The sequence below is a fragment of the Hesperophylax consimilis genome, chromosome 14 (assembly GCF_061612785.1).
Source record: "Hesperophylax consimilis isolate HC1 chromosome 14, BYU_Hcon_1.0, whole genome shotgun sequence".
Taxonomy (NCBI): domain Eukaryota; kingdom Metazoa; phylum Arthropoda; class Insecta; order Trichoptera; family Limnephilidae; genus Hesperophylax; species Hesperophylax consimilis.
The window spans coordinates 28014506-28035515 of NC_142849.1; the positions used below are offsets into that span (position 1 = coordinate 28014506).

The window sequence follows — 21010 nt, forward strand, 5'->3', positions numbered from 1 at the left end:
TAAAGACAATATGCCTTATATTTTTTTCTAGGAGAAGAGCACTTTATTTATTTTGCTATTTATTAAACACTTGTATATTTCAATAAATATTATACTCTGAAGGTCCAAGTATGTGAGAACAGTTTTGGTGTTTCATTTATCTAATAAATTGGTTTAATAATCAATCTCTGCAAATAAACAGTACGTTTAGATAAAAAAAATTACATTCAGAGTGGTAAAAAACCGAAGAAAAAATATTACATATAAAAAGACTGCCCTCGAGTCAAAACTAAGATCTATATAAGTAGTCAACCCAAGCAGAGGGCCGTCGTAAGTGCTAAATACTTGCATTAATTATCTTCCATCTCACACGTCTTGTATGAAAACGAAAAAGACAGAAAATACCAGAATGTTTAATGTTACCAATCGAGTAACATTAAAATTGAGTACATTTTAATGTTCTTTCTGAATCGTAACCTTTTATCACATTGAATTAAAGTATTCAATTTATGAATGGTCACTGTTAGGTATAATTAATTGTTAGAGAAAAATTAGCATTCATGATAATGTGCATTTTTACACGAAATGTATATTTAAAAAATATTTTTTATTTCATGTATAAAACTTGAATTTTGCCATTATCGTTAGAATAATGAGAAATTCACAATTTTCTAGTAATTTTCAGTTTTGTAGAAAAAAAATAGAGGCATGCCACTTTTTGGCTGCAATATACCAAAAAATTGAAAATGTTGCTCTTTTTGTTGCAATGTACAAAAAAAGTTAAAATATTGCTCTCTTTGTTGCAATATAAAAAAAAAGTTCAAATATCGCTCTCTTTTGTTGCAATATACAAAAAAGTTAAAATATTGCTCTCTTCGTTGCAATATACAAAAAAAGTTCAAATATCGCTCTCTTTTGTTGCAATATACAAAAAAGTTAAAATATTGCTCTCTTCGTTGCAATATACAAAAAAAGTTTAAAAAAATCGTTCTCTTTGTTGCAATATACAAAAAAGTTAAAATATTGCTGTCTTTGTTGCATTATACAAAAAAAGTTTTAATATTGCTCTCTCTGTTGCAATATACAAAAAAAGTTTAAATATTACACTCTTTGTTGCAAAATACCACCACATTTACAAAAAATAATGTGAATTTCGCCTAAAAATAATGCGTTTTTTTTTAAGTCCCTCTTAATAAATAGTTCAAAGAATGAAGCTGTATGACTTACGACGGTTCTCTCGTGGGTTCTACTATACAATATTCATAGCATACAAATGATATAATATTTAGATTAATAAATCATTTGGCTTTGGAGTAATCAGTCCACATTAGGCAAATATTGACTTGATAGAAAACGGCTAAGAAAAACCAATTCCAACGAAAATATGTCAGACATATTATTATTTTATTGTGGATTTTAAATCATTTGGCACTCAATACAATCAATCTTTTAAATGTTTCGTTAAAACTACATTTATTTTTTTAAATATACAGGGTGTATCGGCACTAACCCGACAAACTTTAACCAGCTATTCCTTAGCACATTTGGAGTAAAAAATGTTATGGGCACTTTGCTGTCCGGTAGCATTTTTTTTTCAATTAAAAACAAAAAAATTTAAAATTTCCACACTACATCACTGTCATTGGCATTGCGTTTCGTGTTCAACAGCTGTTATAAGCAAGTATGTCAAAAAGCGTCTTCGCTCTTTCGCACACACTAAATAATAATAGTTAAAAATGAGACGAATGGTGCCGTGCCATTTCGTTGTGATTGTAAGTGTGCGCCAATATAGGTACACACGTGCATTATTCAACGGAATTCGAATAAAATATTTGCCAGATGGGTTTTCAAACTTTGACAAAGGATAAAACAGTGGTGACATGTGGTGAAAATATGAATAATAAATTTTTTATTAAAAAAAAACGTTACCGGACAGCAAAGTGCACATAAGATTTTTTACTCCAAATATGCTAAGGAATAGCTGGTTAAAGTTTGTCGGGTACGTGCCGATACACCCTGTATGTATATATAATTTTAAACCACGTTTTGGCCATCAATAATTGTTTCTAAAAATCACTATTAAATATATACATAATATGAACATCAATAATCCAAGAGAGATAAAGAGTTGATGTGGGAGACCACTTTATCAATCGACTTATCATAAAATCCCTCAGAAATATATTTATATAGTATTTATTGTGTAGGTTTCTACTCAATTTGCATTTTATTAAAAAAAAAAAACTACAAAAATGTTATACAAATGTGGGAAGAAATTGAAAAAAACATTAGTACTTAAGTACATATAGATATACATACAGGCTCTCAGAAGCACAAATTAAGTACTTGGCACAAATAGAATGAGGTACAGATTTCATCTTATGTATTACACAATGGAAATGGGGTTGCATACATTCATGATACTGAAGGGTTTAAAATTAAAAATAAATGCATTGATTAAATTTAATTCGACTGAGTAACCTTTATGGTCCTTCCACTCCAACCCCCCTTGTTACCACTCTTTCAATTACATAATTGCATCGTTTATGAGAAAGAGGGAGGGGATTACAACGGATCTATCAGAGGTACCCCCCAACTAACTACCTCTCTTTTAACATATCTTTCTGTGATCCTGTTATTCAATATTCGATTGTACATGCTTTAAAAGCCGTATAAATAATTATTTTTTTCAATTTCATAGCCGAGCATGGATGGTAAAATAATAGTTGCTTAAAAATCACATTATTAATATTTTTAATGCATTTTAAAAATACACTAAACAAACCATTTTTCCACCAAATTTGCAGCTCGAAAATAAAACGATTTAATAATTACAATATTCAACCAGTCAAACATCTCCGAAATCCGACCTCCCACAGGCACTTTTATCAAATAATATACTCCACTGACACATTGGCAAGATTTGACAAACACTCAACAGCCATAAAGTAATCATAGAAAACGGTTAGAGGTTATTTTTAAATGCCGAAGAAAATGTTTATGGCAACACTAATCTCGAGATTGCCAATGGTTAGTAACACTATTCTTGAAGTTGGCAACCATATTCTTCAGGTTGGCAACACATTTATTTGAAACGACGACACCATTCATAGATTTGGCAGCATTATTCTTCTGGTTGGCAACACTTTTATTCTTAGGGTTGGCAGTGCTGAGCTTGGAAGAACTGGACGCGTTGTGCGCGTTGGTGCGCCTGTATCAAATGAGTACCTCCATCTTGTTCCCCTTTCTCATGACACGAACAGAGTCCGGGTGAAATTCGGGAAGGCCATAACACTTGAACGTGAATGTGACCGTCTGCTGGCCAAAATTTGCTTCAAACCTGGAAATTTTTGAAAAAATATTTTTAAATTTGGCGACTAATTTGGACCTGGAAAATATGTGTTGTGTAGGTACCCTTATAATATTATATTTAGAAACCATAGACAAAAGAGGAAGAGGAGCGGGAAGATATTTTCACTTGAATGTTTAGCGATATTTATGGCTATTGTACTTACTCTGTGCTAATATTGACTTCAGGAGCCTTTCCCACTGCATTCTGCACCACGAGGAACAGCTTGGTGACCATCTCTATGATGTGACACGTTTGGAACACAAAGTCCCCCTTCTTCTTGCTGATGTCACTCTGGAATATTAAAATTATTATTATAAGTCATGTCTTTTATATTTCATTTCAGTGACGTGAGGTTCAACATGGAATTTCTTCTGAAGCCTTCTGCCTCTTCTCATGAATTTGACCATTGCTTATGTTTATTTCATAGTATGTACTCACCCGTAGAATAAAGAAGAACAGAAAAAATTCCATGTACATAAAGATTCTCAGCTTAAATTTCATATGCAGAATTGTATTTCACGATCATTATGCAATTTGACTGGGATGGCGATATTCAAAGTGACTAGAGCTAAAAAGTACTAAGTTAGTTTGGTTTCCATTCAAATCTATATGGGAGGCGCATTTCTAGTGTTCTTCTTTATTCTATGTAGGTATGTACCTATTATAAATTAGTAAATTGAAGGCAAACGACATGCCTAAATACTTTAAATTATCAATAATAGTTCTTTGCCTTATCAATTGTAAAGTGTAAAGATACTTCATTACCTCACACACTTCGCAAAGGGAAGGTTAAAAGAGGAAACTACGCTGATAAAGTAAAGGTTTAATTACACATCACCAAGATGTTATATTGTAGAAACAATCAGTGGCGAGAATGCAAAAACGGCTTGATATAAATGGACCACAAGAGATGAAACAAAAAATAGAATACTTCCCACGACGGGAAGGAGCGTAAGAAGCCCGCGCAGAAGAACAGTTAAGTTCCGGCAGCCGGCGGGTTCAGACACAAGGATATTACACATTTCGGCCACGCGGCGCGAGCCTCGTCAGCTTGTTGCCAGAGTGACCAAAGTATTGCTTTCCGAGTGTTACCATTACAAACGGTTGTGCACCATGTTATTACGTATAAACTACCTCAACTGTAGTGAATTGTGAACTACTTCCGCCCTCGCCAACCGTTTTGCCACCGACTCCATGATCCACACCGATACATTACAAAATGGCCGCACCACCTGTGAATCCTGTGAACCATGGAATTGTTTCCACGCTTCACTAGCATACCTCACCTGTCATTCCCGCCCTTCATATGCTGCCATCGTCCTTCACCAGCGGTCTACGCCGCCCTAGGGCTGAGCGTGCGTAGTAGATTGTTCCCACCCTTACCGCTCTGCGTCCGATGTAAGCTTTCTTTCATATGAGCCATAGAATATAGCTAGGACTTAAATCGAAACCTTCTGTTACCAGCTGACCGTGATGTAAATCGCTATATGTAATATATGTATGTAGTAAATAATATGTGTTATGGGAACAATAAACCAACTCTATATCTTGATTATGTGCCTTATTTGACAACACAACAGAATCTTAATACTGATACGTTGTTATGAAAATAACATACGATTTTCACTCTAAGTAAGAACCTGTCAAATCTGTGATTTATCTTGTCTATTGTTTATGCTCTGGCAACTTAGAACTTTAACAGGAAGTGAGAAGAAATTCAAGATGGTGGCACTTCCCGGCCGGACACAGGAGAGACAGGCTGTCCGGTCGGGGGGTCAATTATTATTTCTGGAGGTCTGAGGCTCTAATCGAAAGTTATTTCATGGATTTGCGATTAATACCGAAATGTTCAGTTTGGGCTTCGAGATTAGAAGTCTAGTCATATTTCCCGCGAGTGGAATTCGCCCCGGGTGGCGTGAATAATGAAAACGTTTTTACCATGCGTGGCCATGGTGGTAATCCGAGTTTATTCAAGCGATCGGTGATTATTTCTGCCGATAATCTGTTTTCGCCGTGTGCATTTTGATTCAGAGCATTATTAAGTTCCACCTTGCCTTCGTGGAAGGGCAACTTACGGATTAACCGTCTACTCAGGGCTGGACCACACTGGGCCGTAGGCCAGCCACATTCTGATGCCGTCTACTCCTCTTGGCTGGACCACACTGGGCCGTAGGCCAGCCACATTCTGATGCCGTCTACTCCTCTTGGCTGGACCACACTGGGCCGTAGGCCAGCCACATTCTGATGCCGTCTACTCCTACTGGCTGGACCACACTGGGCCGTCGGCCAGCCACATCCTGATGCTGCCGTCCTCTAGCTACATGGCTGATTCATCTACTCCGCCATTCGCGGCACTCAGTGTTCGTTCCTCATAACTAAATACGTTCTTATTATTTTAGACAGGGTAGATAGATTCTACGTTCTGGTCGATGGGGGTAAGTTTTCACCTTTTTTGTATTTCTCTGTGAAATTTATCAAATATAATTTGTTACGGCCAGTCCAAAGTTTATCCAGATTACTTTCATTCTACAACCTTGCAACTTCCTTTCAAACGTCATGCATCTATTATATAATTTTCCCCGCCCCGAATTTATATTCATAACATGGCGCATCAACGTGGTTGGTTCGTATTTGTTCTTATTATTTGATTTTGAATCGAAGTTGCAAGCATTTTAGTAATCATGTGTATTTGTTTTTGTTGTTTCGACGTCTCACATAAAACATAACCTATAAATGTTATTAGGTACATAAATGTCAGTCAACAGTGCGAACTTATTAAAGTGCCATCAGTGCAACCAACATAAATAACGATTTGTACGCATTATTATAATTTATTTTTATTTTACGGGCAATATTATTTTATTTTACGGGCAACACAATACTATGTGTCAACTTGACAGCTAGGAATGTCAAGCGTAAACAAACATCGCGATTTTGACAACAACTGTCAAAATAATAATACACTTTGAAAGTTTCGATAATTATGTTATGCAACCAATACTATACAGTGCTTATAAGTGCATTTAATTATATATTTGCCTCGCGGGAGTGCAATATATTCATAGCTATCGTCATTAGCTAATTTATTATCATTTTGTATTCAATACTTGCGGTTTCATAAGTAAACTTCAAAATGTCGACAATAATAGACAACATCAATGAGAAAAGGAGATGTGTCATACTGAAACAAATTCTTCAGGGAACAATATTTATTGTTCTTTTTGTAAATTAAAGGGGCATCATATATCGGAATGTAGGAAGAAGAGTCACAACAACTCTAAACCTAGGGTTGCTTCTTTAAAATATGGAGATTCAAAAAAAAAAAGGAAAAAAACTAAATGTGAGTCGCTCTGTTCACGCGCCTTCCTTTGCGCAGAGGAAGTGCGAGTGCAGAGTTGGCTCCGCTTGGTTAGACGGGTTCTTTCGGGCTCGAGTTCTGAGGTGGAGGTACCGCCGCCGAAGAAAAACGGAAAATTTAATTCTACTCTAGTGGATTACTCGAGTATAATTTCTCATTAGAATAATAAGTTAAAATTTTGTAGATTATAAAATATACATATTTTTAAGTTCGTCCTTTACGGAAAATTAATTTTACTCCAGTTGATTACTCGAGTATAATTTCTCATTAAAATAATAAGTTAAAATTTTGTAGATTATAAAATATATATACAAATGTGAGATGCTTCGAAACACAAATACATTTATATTTCTGGTCACGATCAGTTCAACTTAGCTCATATTTATTTTTAAGTTTATTTTTATGTCAACTTGGATTATACGACGATATGAACCCGCATATCCTCTTGTATTCTAAGCTTAATATCATATGAACTGTGTTCATATACCTTTATATTGTATTACTTTAAGTAAAAACATATGGAGTTATTCGCCCAGTATTTCAAGATGTTCCGAGTTTAAATATATTGTGCTTACATAGGTCTCATTGCCCATTTGTCTATGTAAGTATCTTTACTATTACAAAAAAAATTCTAGTTAAGTTTCTATAAACAAGTTACTACTGAACTAATATTAATAAATTTATATAATATTAAAACTTCATCATTTGAAAAATGTAAATCAATCCTAAAAATAAATTAGTGATTGATTGGTTCCTGTGAGAACCTCGGTAATTAGTTACACTAATACTACAATTTACAAATTGAACCCTCGGGGACAAAAGACGAATACTTAATTGATTGGCACCATTTTTAACGATGGTTGTAGACTATTTATAGCACCATTTATTTACGATGGTCGCTAACAATTCTATTGGCACCATTTTTAACGATGGTTGTTTACTAAATAATGTGGCATCATTTTGCGATGATTGTAAGACTATTCATAACACCATTCATTTACAATGGTTGGTTATATCCTGTATTTCATATACCAATGGTAAAATAAACTTATATGTTGTTTTCTATTGTATAACTGTCAGAAAAACTTAACCCACGAGACCAGTTTAGGGAGTTAGATAGGAATACTCTTCTATAGAGGAACTCTTCTTTTCCAAAATGGATTTAGAATCAGTGATAAAGTGCAGATGGTACACCATCTACGAGTGTAGCCTACTTTGGCTTATTTAAAAAAGTGAATCTGAACAGTGATGCTTTGTGCATATTTAATGTTTTGATGTATATTGATGTCATGCTTTAGTGATAATATTTGTATACTAATTTTAAGTTCTATTCTGTTATAGATGCTACGTCTACGGTAGTCCCAGACGAGAGTCAGAATACATCACCCAGCGTCGTACATGCTGCGGGTGATTACGGGCCCCGTCCACGTAACTTCTTACTGCTAATTGTGTACAATTTAAGGTCTTTATTTCTAAGTTCTGATTTTGTTATATCTAATACTCTGAACTTCAATTGGATGCGCCGCAGACTCATCCATCATGTCTTACGCATGATGGGCGCGACTGATTTTGTGGCACACCCTTTTGCAAGCATACTATTACTTTTAGTACATTTCTGCTATATAACTCGTTTTTTTATGTTATTATATCATGTATGTTTTAGGAACCCATCAGACCAAGTTAGGGTATCTCTTAGCTCAGGCTTTTATTTTGTTCTCCTTGTGTTTGAGGGCAAACACGTTGGGGGCGACCGGGGTAATGTTATGAAAATAACATACGATTTTCACTCTAAGTAAGAACCTGTCAAATCTGTGATTTATCTTGTCTATTGTTTATGCTCTGGCAACTTAGAACTTTAACAGGAAGTGAGAAGAAATTCAAGATGGTGGCACTTCCCGGCCGGACACAGGAGAGACAGGCTGTCCGGTCGGGGGGTCAATTATTATTTCTGGAGGTCTGAGGCTCTAATCGAAAGTTATTTCATGGATTTGCGATTAATACCGAAATGTTCAGTTTGGGCTTCGAGATTAGAAGTCTAGTCATATTTCCCGCGAGTGGAATTCGCCCCGGGTGGCGTGAATAATGAAAACGTTTTTACCATGCGTGGCCATGGTGGTAATCCGAGTTTATTCAAGCGATCGGTGATTATTTCTGCCGATAATCTGTTTTCGCCGTGTGCATTTTGATTCAGAGCATTATTAAGTTCCACCTTGCCTTCGTGGAAGGGCAACTTACGGATTAACCGTCTACTCAGGGCTGGACCACACTGGGCCGTAGGCCAGCCACATTCTGATGCCGTCTACTCCTCTTGGCTGGACCACACTGGGCCGTAGGCCAGCCACATTCTGATGCCGTCTACTCCTCTTGGCTGGACCACACTGGGCCGTAGGCCAGCCACATTCTGATGCCGTCTACTCCTACTGGCTGGACCACACTGGGCCGTCGGCCAGCCACATCCTGATGCTGCCGTCCTCTAGCTACATGGCTGATTCATCTACTCCGCCATTCGCGGCACTCAGTGTTCGTTCCTCATAACTAAATACGTTCTTATTATTTTAGACAGGGTAGATAGATTCTACGTTCTGGTCGATGGGGGTAAGTTTTCACCTTTTTTGTATTTCTCTGTGAAATTTATCAAATATAATTTGTTACGGCCAGTCCAAAGTTTATCCAGATTACTTTCATTCTACAACCTTGCAACTTCCTTTCAAACATCATGTAGATGGGATATATTTTTCCCCGCCCTGAATGGAGAATTATGCTCTACCGTCGGTAGGTCGGTTTGGCGAGCTCTTTTCCAGTTCAACCACTGGAAGGGACTCTGGCGCGTTGGCCCTCAAAGACCAACAAAGTCAAACTTGGCCACCCACTATTCATTCATATTAACAGTCAATAATGTACTTAGAAAAACCACACACAATAACAGCCTATTAACGCATCTATGGGCTAAGTAAGTATCGTAACATTGTGTCAAATACTTATTCATAACAACGTTCCAGCCCAGAATGAGAATTTGCTCTACTGAAAACTTACCTAGCATAGGTTAGTACGGTTCCATGATAACTCAACACAGTGACAATACAACACACCTTTAAAAAGTGATATAAAGTCATTAGAAGCAGTGAAAAAAAAAAAAAACTTAACCTACTTAACCCAGTTAATAAAGTTTTTGTTTCATCACTTTCCATGACTTTATATAACTTTTTAAAGATGTGATGAATTATCATTGTGATGATTTATCCGGTCTCCGTTCCTGACAAACTAATGTGCTTTCATTTTGATAATGTTGCACAATACCAAAACATTGATAAAAACATTAAATTAAAGGAAAGATAAAACAATGTAAAACTACATTAATGGCTTAAAAATTTAATTAGCTTTAAATTTTGCATAATGTGCAGAATAGAATTGAAACATAGTAAAAATTCTAAAAGATAAAATTACGAAGGGATAAATATGAACAGGAAAGAGACGGTCTGAACTGATTCTTTCTTAAATTTCTGTATTGCTGATGTGACCATTAGAGAGATGTCATTATTAACTGTTTATTATTTATTACGTCTGTCAGTAAGTATTCCAGAAAAAAGAAAGACTGAAGGATATAAGAATAACCATGGATAGGTAACCTACGAGATAAAGCAGTAAGACATTTTTCTTTTAACAACTTACCCCGAATAGACAACCCGTAGTATCAGAGCTGGCTCGCGAAGATAATTGTGAGTCCAACTCATAGGCTTCACCCTCCAGGGAACACTGATGGCGGAATGGGGCACACATCAAACAAACACTACTACAAGGCTATATATTATGTACATATGTACATACAAAATCTAGCTTAATTCTAAGGTCATAATGGGTTAGTTTTCAAACTTATTAGCTTCAACGTCAAGCTGACAGGTTGTGTCATGTATTAACTGATTGACAAATTCAATCACAGGTTAAATGTACAATGTGAAATTAAATGTTCAACATCAAACTGACTCCTCAGTATCAAATTAACTGTTTAGTGTCAAACTGACCGTTTCACATCAAACTGACAGCGCTATGTCAAACTGACAGCATAACGTCAAACTGGCAGTTCAATATCAAACTGACAATTCAATGTCAAACTGATGGTTCAATGTAAAATTGACAGTTCCAGCACTACAGATTAATTTTCAAATTCGGAATTACTGTAGCTGTGAAAACTTAATTTCAAGTCGATTTTTGTACACCTTATGTAATAATACAGGACTAACTAAATTACTATGAGGCTGGGGTGTTTCAAACTCCACCACATTTGATTGACGATGAGAGCCTATTTACCCGTTAACCACTCAGAACATTAGAACGTCAAAAGACGTAAATATGATAATAGCGGTCAAGACATTAGAACGTCTTTTCACGTAAACGCGCGAGATTTTACAAAAATCGATTTATTTCCATCACTAGTATACGGATTGCCATGATTTAAAAAACAGAGTATCGATAATGAATAACGCTACGCGTCTGTATTCAGGAATATCTATGGAACGTAGAGTTGCATTATCTAAGCCGATTGAATCTGTCATCTTGTTCGTTCATAATTTATTGCGTTTCTAAATAATTTATTAAAAATATTTTAGTTTGAACGGTTAATATTTTGAGGTGAATAATAGTTTTTAATTATATTTCTTCAATATATAAAGTGTTATTTCTTTATGATACTCAGAAAAAAGTACATTTTTCAAAGCTTTGAAATAATTGTAAGCGATTTTTACATATTTTTGACGTTTTCATAAAATCTATATTTAGAAAAGCAAATATTTACGTATAACAACAAAATGCGATAGTGGATTTCATAATCTTTCCAAAAAATTTTTTAGAATGAGGCTACGTTTCCCAAAACGTGAGTTATGAAGCTTTTAGCAAAACTCGTAAATAACACAAAAATTATCACGTTTTGACAGTTCTCAAAGGAACACATAGTAGATAAAAGTCTTTGTCTGAGAGGTTAAATGCAGTCACATTCAAAAATGACAATTTAATTGTCAATCAAATGTGAGAGTTTGTAACGCCTCAACCCAAAAATCAACGAGGATAAAATGTTAAACACATAGATATAAATAACACAGAAAGGTTTTTATTGGCTGATAATTTATCTATTCACCAAACGCTAACTAATATTTGGAAAATATTAGTTAGTGTTAGGAGAAAACTAAGATAATATGAAAACATTGTACACAGTGACCGGAAACTAGTGGTACAAGCAGAAATTGTGCCAAAAAAAAAAAAATCTGAGCACTTTAATATTTTTTTTTACTTTATCCATTTTTACTCTACACAGGAAGCCTTGAAGTTTCCCTTGAGACCTGCGCTTTGGAGATGCTGTATAAAGGCAAAATTTTAAAACGAAAGGAGTGAATGAAAGAGTTTTAAAAGATAAGTCGTTTCAAAGTCAAATTGATGAACACAAGAACGAGTGGTAAAAACAACCAGTTCGCATGCATGCATGCATGGAAAATGTCAACCGTGTAAAAACATGAACACACGTTTGACGCATGGTGATGGGGTGGGGGGGAGAAAAGGGTTTGGTCCAGAATGGCATAATTTAAGAGAGATAGGTTTAAAAAACGTGAAGTAGTGACATGAAATATTTGCATGATGATGTAATAATATAGCCTCCATGTAATTTTAATGCCACATATGAGAAAATAATTCAAAATAAATTATATGCATAAATATGGACAACCCCATACAAACTAACTTCCAATTTTACACCCCAAAATTTAAAAAAAATACATATTGGTTTTCATTAACCTTTTAGAACATGTAAAAATAAATAAAAAATACATCAAGATTTTTAAAAATGTGTAGATACATTAAGTGCTCAAATATTTGATAAGAAAAATCTCTAAATTATGAACAGAATTAGTTAATTAAAATGACTTTAAACACACGTTTTAGGAATGAGAAAACACAGGAAATCTAGTTAGGTTAGGTTGATTCCAGGCTTACCGCTCTGACGTGAAACACGGCTATATCATCGGGAAGGGGACTAAGGGATATCCGGTAGATTTCTGCCGCCGGTATTCTGTACTTCACTCCGAGGGTTCTTTGGTCAAGGAGCAGCATCGCTGAGGTGGATATTACGGCTAGAGTTGGTACAAGCTGGAACAAAAATATCAACCTGGAATTCCAAAATATTTGATAAATCTACTTGATTCTGTGCAAAGGAGGGCGGTCCGTCTGACAATCCATCGTTAGGTGTTGAAGCAACTACATGCATCTCCCTTTAACATATGTTCCCGCATTCCTCCAACCAGTTACCTGTCCCTGTCTGACAGTGTGGAGTGATCAGTGACATTGCAACAATTTATTATGCATCACCAGTCTGTTAAGAAATCCGGTACAGCGAACATGTCCCTAGAGTGGGTTTAATTCAAGTCTATTACGGAAACTTGTGCAGTGATAGCCAGAAATGTCGCTCAAGGCCATAATATCGATCGAAAAGACCAAGGGTAAGTCAGAATCCTTTTCCAATTCTAACTGTTAACCACAGCATCCCCAATAGTTATGCCAAATATTGATTACAGTCTGCAATAAAACCACAAACTGATTCGCATACAATACTTGTGACTCCAGTAGGCATGCTGAGTCAGTTCTACAGATATATCAATGGAACATGCCAAGGAGCTTAAGGAGTTAGCAGCATTGATCCTCTGTGTACCGGTGCTTGACGGGCATCGTTATAATGTCAAAAAAATAAAAATGACACATTTAAAAAAATATAATTTTAGGTAGTTAGCTTTATCAACTTGATGAAATGGATAGGGGTTTGTAAAATGAAAACATACCTTTCCGCTAGATCTGGTAACTTTATTAACAATATCGGCAAACACCACATATTGGTCGTCCGTGTCTATACAGACTCTCTTCCACACAGAGTTCTGCCGTAATCTAACGTAGTCCCCCACAAATGGATGGGAAACACTGAAACAGATAAACAATAGACCATAGTAATATTTCAAGGGTGTCAATAAAATTAGATAAATACTATTATTTCCATTATTAGTGACTAATATAGTCTGAAATATTTTTAAAATGTTTTAAATGGCAACATCAAGATATTTCATAGGAAAACGAATGTAAGTTTAAAAAAGCACAATGGCCCAGAAGCATATTGTTTACTTTAACCAAACGGTGTTCAGAAATTAGTGGTACTTTCGGAAAGGAGATTTGCTTAAAACGAACTGTCAAACTCGAATGTGAAGAAATTTGAAAGTGAAAAACAAAAAATTTCAAAGACAAAATGAGTAGTTTGGTATTGCCACAGTAATGAAAAAAAAATTATACCAATTCAATAAATTTCTAGAATATCGTGCCAAACTGTACCTTCTAGCGTAACTCTGTTTCCTGTCTTTGAATATAATGCTGGCAGTAACCTTTTCTCTCATTCTGTTTCTCGCTGTCTGGTCAAATTTTAATCGATATTTGTGGCACTGAAAAATAATAAAACATAATTTACTTAATTCAATATTTCCAATATAATAATAAATACATAACATTGAAACAGAAATAAGCAATCTGTCCTGTTGAAAAAAATATATACAGGGTGTCCGGGGGGTAAAGTGCACTAACTTTGGGAGGTGATTCTAGATCAGAGGTTACCTAACTTTTTTTGCCCCGTGCCAAAATTTTTTTTTCCTACCTGCCGAATATTGAATTTTCCTAAAACTAATAACGTCTCATGTGATAATCATTTATTTTTTTCGTAAAAAGATTCCCTTCCCTTGCCTGTCCAACAACCGGGTGGCGGTATAGTTCCTCTGTCTTTACATTGTGCAGACAGGGGCGCCCTTGTGAGGTATTACACCAAATGAAAATGAAGCAGGATAAGCAACGGGAATTTCTTTCTGTAGCTGGCCCTACAGAACTGCCTCTTAAGTTCTTTGTCAGTGCTTATTCCGGTCAGTTCTTCTTGTCATATGATATCCGATTCTTCAACATTCCATTTCCATATTCAAAATGTCCTCAAACTAAGGACGGGTTGTTTCGGAGAATTTGAACAATTCATCAAATTTCAACGTTCATTTTCCAGTTCTCTGAAAGATTTTATCAAGTTCTGTTTCAGTTTTGTCAAGCAACTAGCCTATAATGATATAATAACAGAACTTGAACAGGACTTTAACTGAACCCGGAAATGAACGTTGAAATTTGATGAATTGTTCAAATTCTCCGAAACAACCCGTCCTCAGTTTTGAAGTCTGTGTGAAGTGCATTTGTTAAGTTGAACATCATTATTACCCTGGATGTTTTACAAAAACAAGTTGGGGAACTAGGAAAATTCACAGCTTCCAATGTGCAATGTTTTGCTTGAATATATTAATTCTGACGAGAAAAGGACCGTAGACTCTATTTATATACCTCAATTAACAACTTTACGAAATATAAAAATACAAATATCATATAAGTAATTTCTCAGTCTATTATATTTGTGTTAGGTGTATTGTGTCATTTACGGAGCTCCTAAATGTTGACTTGAGGTAAATGGGGGTCTGTTCGTATGTACCCCCATTTGAATCTCGTGGACCCTTAAATTTTTTTCTCGCTGACATAGACCCCCAGCAAGCCGATATCGACCCCGTTCATATAGTCCATATAGACCACTTTGGGAACCTGTGTTCTAGATCATTTTTTTCGAAATTCTGTGTTTTTTTTTTCCCTAGAAGAATATTATTTTCTCCATAAAAACAATTCAACATAACATTACAACCTTAAAACATTGAAATTTCGAAAAAATTTATTCATCTTTTTTACTGAACTATCAAGAAAATCATCACACTTGTGTAGTTCGTGCGCTTTACTCCGGACACTCTGTATTGTAAAATGTTGTCAAAAGTTCAAAATCAGTATTCACAACTTGCTGGAAATCTTTGTCACATCTCATCTTCGGGGATGCTGTGTGGAGGGTTTCTTTAAGAAAAGGAAGAAGAGGAGGATCTGGGAAGGGAAAAGGTATTAGGGGTGGGTAGGAATCTGGGGGTCAGTGCCAAGGCTATGGGTAGAGAGTCCTGTTGGAAAGGAGAAAAGATCTCCATCAAACAGTCTTTCCAAATCCGGCCCGCCACCCAGTAGCAGCAGACGTATCCGCAGCCAAGCCCTAGAGAATCTTCACCCCATGAACCCGGGTACCCCTACTAAGTCACCAAACGTAGCAAACCACTTGGGGTGACCTACGGCAGAGGTGTTGGTTATCCAATGAATTGTTCCCTGTGTGGCGGCACCCATCCCCGCCTCCCAAAGTGGGAGCTCCATGTTTAATCTTGTTAGATTAATGACAATGTGTAGGCTGGCAGCATTGTATTCTAATAAAATGTATCAAAATACAACACGGTGTCAACTGAAAACAGCAAATTAAACGTACCTGTATTAATTTGAACAAAATTAATCAAATCTGTTTAACCACTCAGAACATTAGAACGTCAAAAGACGCAAATATGATAATAGCGATCAAGACATTAGAACGTCTTTTAACGTAAACTTGGGAGATTTTACAAAAATCGATTTATTTCCATCACTAGTATGCGGATTGCCATGATTTAAAAAACAGAGTATCGATAATGAATAACGCTACGCGTCTGTATTCAAGAATATCTATGGAACGTAGAGGTGCATTATCTAAGCCGATTGAATCTGTCATCTTGAGTTTCTAAATAATTTATTAAAAATATTTTAGTTTGGATGGTTAATATTTTGAGGTGACTAATAGTTTTTAATTATATTTCTTCAATATATAAAGTGTTATTTCTTTATGATACTCAGAAAAAAGTACATTTTTCAAGGCTTTGAAATAATGGTAAGCGATTTTTACATATTTTTGACGTTTTCATAAAATGTATATTTAGAAACGCAAATATTTACGTATAACAACACAATGCGATAGTGGATTTCATAATTTTTCCAAAACATTTTTTAGAATGAGGCTACGTTTCCCAAAACGTGAGTTATGAAGCTTTTAGCAAAACTCGTAAATAACACAAAAATTATCACGTTTTGACAGTTCTCAAAGGAACACATAGTAAATAAAAGTCTTTGTCTGAGAGGTTAATAAGAATGAGACGGAATAGTAAAATTTTACCATTATTTGTTTATGCAATTATGTGGGTAAAATTGTTTTACCTACGTAAATCGGAGGAAGAGAAATCTTTTCACGGACATATAAATGTAGATAATATGTCATAAAGACACTGTCAATCATCTTGACTCCATTTCCCAAAAATTTGGGATTATCTACTTTTAGAATCACCACAATATGTGTTCTGGGTGATTTAATTTATTTGTCAGTGTTAAACTAGCACTAGTTGCAGTTCATCGACAGTCAAATCAGGGGAGCATAAGATAATACAGATATTATATTGTATTACATGGCAATATAATTATACATTTTGACGGCTTCTGTGGTCGAAGGGTAAGGCTCTCAACTAGCAAGACGGAGGTCGCAGGTTCAAATCTCGGCATGCGCAAATAAATTTTATTTGATTAATTTGTGTTATTTTACAATTTGCTCATTTAAAATAATATATAGTATATTTGCGACACGTTTCAGAGTGGAAGATACTCTCAGTATCGCTGTGGTGTAAGTAAGTCTCTCAGTAACTTGACCGTGTTTGGTGACCAGATCTGAATAGTCAGGTACTTCTGCAACTTCCTTTTCCCCATCTCTTTCCCATCCCTACTACCTTCAGCCACACAATATACCACAATTGGGGATGCCATAGTCTCACTGGCTCCAGATTCTTAGGACCAGTTGGGACTGTGCGGTTACAAAGAAATATAAAAATAAATTGATTGTACACTTCTAAAGTGACTAATAACTCAATGAATATGTTCTATTGTTCCCACAGTTACGTAATACAATAAAAACAAGTTAATTTACCCTCCAGCGGTGGTGTATCTGATTGAGCAGGGAGTGAGTGAGCACCAGGTGCGGCGGCACCTTAGGCCAGCCCCCGCACAGGGGGGACAGGTGCGCCGAGGGCAGGCTGGCCAGCAGCCCCACCAGGTATCTCCGCCGCTGGAGACAGAACATACAAATTAGTTTACGTGGTAGGATTGTGGAAAACACAGACAATAGAAACAAAGGGAAATAATACAGCATGGTAACGTGCCAACTAATGTTGAGCTACGACCAAACTGCACGGACCATCAAAGCAGCGTAGCCATGAAAGTTATGTGCTTGGAGTGTAGGTAGAAACAAAGGCAGGGCGATGTGTAGTAGTATGGGTGAACGATGTTCCATACTAATACTGGTTCATAGCCCATCTCCCTTGTTCCTATAGTGAAAAATGACAACAAGTTGATTATGACAAAAGCGGCCATCAAGTTCAACTGGTACAGTCATGAATTTAGGGAAGTTATAATATGATAGTATGACTGTCTCTGATTTATGAAACAACATCTAGAACAAGAATGCATTTAAAAATTAAAGAATGTTTTTTTTGTGCTGTTTCAACTTTTGTAAATTTCTTCACTCTCAGCCTGTCGTCCCACGGGTCGGTAAGCAATCTACATAGACCAAATGCTGTAGGATCTTGCGCAAAAAAGTTCCACAATAAGCTGTACTGCGGACTGTTACTTTACCATAACAAACTTAATTTTCTGACCAAGGTTTTACAGCACTCGCTTAGTAGATTTTTCGAGGCAATACATACATTATAGGCAATTAAATGACAAACAAAAACTGAACCATTAGAATATTGAAACTATACGATATAACACTTTAAATTTAAATGTCTTTAAATCATCAATTGAGAGCGACAAAGGCTAACCAAGGTTTTTCCAAATTGAGTTTCTATTTATTACAAATCCATTTTGAATTGATAACCATTCGAGAGATGGGGTATATACAAAATAAATACTTGAGTGATGGAGATTTCCAGATATTCAATTTTGGATTTGGCAGTGTTCATTAAAAAATAATATCTCTGAATATCGGAAACATATAAACCGCCCTCTGTAAATTAAAGCCAGTGAATTCATCTACATCTCATCATTTATCCCATATTTATAGGTTTTATAATTGAAAGGATTGCGGAAATTTAAAAATGAATTTAAAAATATTTAAAAAAAAACGTCTACCTATATTTAGGCACCTATCGCTCGAGGCCTAGAGCGATGAGACCTAAATATGGGCAGCCATCGTTCGACTGAATAAAGGACATAGTAAAGAACTCTTAATTGTCAAAAACTCAATTTAGAAAAAATGTTAGCCACTCTAAATAAATGCAAATATCAAAAAGTTTTTGTTTCACAGTAAAGTTGGCAGCAAAATGACGAAACATGAAAGTTATTATTTAGCTTTGTAAAGAGAGGTGATATTTCATAAAAATGTTAACATAAAACGTTAGCCAAGTAAGAGTCATATTATTATATAAATAAGGGTTGACCCCAAGCAGGAAGGGCAAGCCTGCGACAGCTGTAGTATAGCATGCAATATGCAATGAAAAATTTCATAAAATAAAAAAAATTGCAAAAAATAGAAAAAAATATAAAAATGAAATAAATCATTAGAATTTAATGGAGGAAATGTAAATATATGAATGCAATAATACCTTCCACTGGACGTAATGCCTCTGAATGGTCTCTACCGCCCAAAGAACTCGTTTCTCATGCTTCATAGACAACACACGCTTTCTCGTCTGTCAAATATAAAATACAAACTTGTCAGATAATGCCCCGGTAATTACTTGAAGCAGTTAATGTTATTGAAGTCTAGATATAGTAATTAATGGAGACCTGAATTTTTCATCTTTGCCATATAACATTTGTCGCACAGTAGGTTTTTGTGGGAATAATGTGAATATGTACTTTTTTGAAAACATATGGATAATTCATGATAAATGTACGTACAATGATTTGTTGTTGTTATTTTTAACTCTACGTAGGATTTGGCAACAATGCAAGCCTAGAAATGTTTGACTTTATGGACAACTGCCGCAAAAATTATGCTGTTATAAATTTTAATAGATAGATATTTTCAACGCCCGTGCTTATTTATTTTAGCTATATTCTATGTTGCTTCCAAATAACTATGATTTTTAATTGAAAAATTCAAAAAAATCACAATTTTAACGTTCAAAGACAGCTAGCCAAATACAGCTAGACATAGAAAAAATTATATTTTTAACACATAAGATAGGTACTTAAAAATATGAATTTCAGTCTATCTATATAAGAAAAATGTAAATGTTTATTTGTTCAAAATCTTAAATCTCCGAAAGTTCTTCGCCGACTGGTTTGAAATTTTGACCTAATGTTGCATTCGAATATATGTGTGTTTTCATCTACCTATATTATGTAAATGTCATCTGTGAAAACGTAAAAGCAAAATACGCTGTTGTTTCTCTAACTGCACAGACAGATTGAGCTACAGAAACGCGTGGCGGGGTACAGCTAGTGTAAAAATATTTTAGGGTTAAATAATGGACAGTGTCCATAGAATGCTATGGTCCAGGCATATTTTGTAAGCTTTGCGTTAGGAGTTAAGTTAAGTTAGGAACAAGATTATTTATATATTAACATAAGTCTCGAATGTCGTAATTTTAATTGTTAAATTAAAAATAAAACCATAAAAAACCAACCATTAGGACATTTTAAAATTTTGCCGTCAAATTAAATACTGTTTTTGAAAGCAGATCCATTTCAAATGGATGTGCGCAAATACAATGATTAAAATTTTGATTACATATTGTCACTTAACGATTGTTTATTTTTCTTTTAAACTGTAAAAATACCTTCCCTATAAATTATTGTCATTTCACTTTTTATCACTTAGTATAAAAATAATAAATAAAAAAATAATAAAAAGTTTTAACAAATCTTTTGCAAACATGCAAGCAATGGTGGTCGATGTCTTTTTGAAATATATCGTCGGCTTGCTGCCATAAGTCAGTGAGATTTTTGTCAAAAAGTCAAAATCGACCTATTTTGTCATGCTTTATTTCAGTAAATAAGTCATCGTGAGGGGGTGGCATAATTTTAAAATATAGCCTGGCTAGCAGATCACAGCGCGTATCGACGCAACGCCCACACTTATAACACATCATCTTTTTAGGTGTGACAGGCCTGTACGGGATTGTATGGCGAGCAACATGGAGTTATATTAAACGCTTTGAACTTGTAGCGTAATCTGTTAGCCCCTTAAAGGCAGCTGAAGCTTTAAAGTCGATTATCTCAAAATCAACATTTTGTTAGTTAACGACTCCTGGCAGTAAACCACCTTACAATTATTTCGAAGTGTTTATTGTAAACATTTAAATGCAAATACAAAGTCTTGTGTTGCCTCTTTTTAATAATCCTTA

The 21010-nt window shown here is 35.2% G+C and overlaps 1 protein-coding gene across 1 annotated transcript in view; it reads right to left on the reverse strand.

The window, feature by feature from the left end:
* Positions 1-2005: 2005 nt before the first annotated feature.
* Positions 2006-21010, reverse strand: part of Myo95E (Myosin 95E) — a 57717-nt gene continuing 38712 nt past the window's right edge. The window contains exons 18-25 of the mRNA XM_089639894.1: positions 19262-19348; positions 17587-17724; positions 14043-14149; positions 13505-13640; positions 12666-12818; positions 10359-10442; positions 3495-3622; positions 2006-3319 (exon numbers count right to left, since the gene is read on the reverse strand). Coding sequence (XP_089496020.1) covers positions 3196-3319; positions 3495-3622; positions 10359-10442; positions 12666-12818; positions 13505-13640; positions 14043-14149; positions 17587-17724; positions 19262-19348 — 957 coding nt within the window. The 3' untranslated portion in view covers positions 2006-3195. The remainder of the gene's footprint in view (positions 3320-3494; positions 3623-10358; positions 10443-12665; positions 12819-13504; positions 13641-14042; positions 14150-17586; positions 17725-19261; positions 19349-21010) is intronic.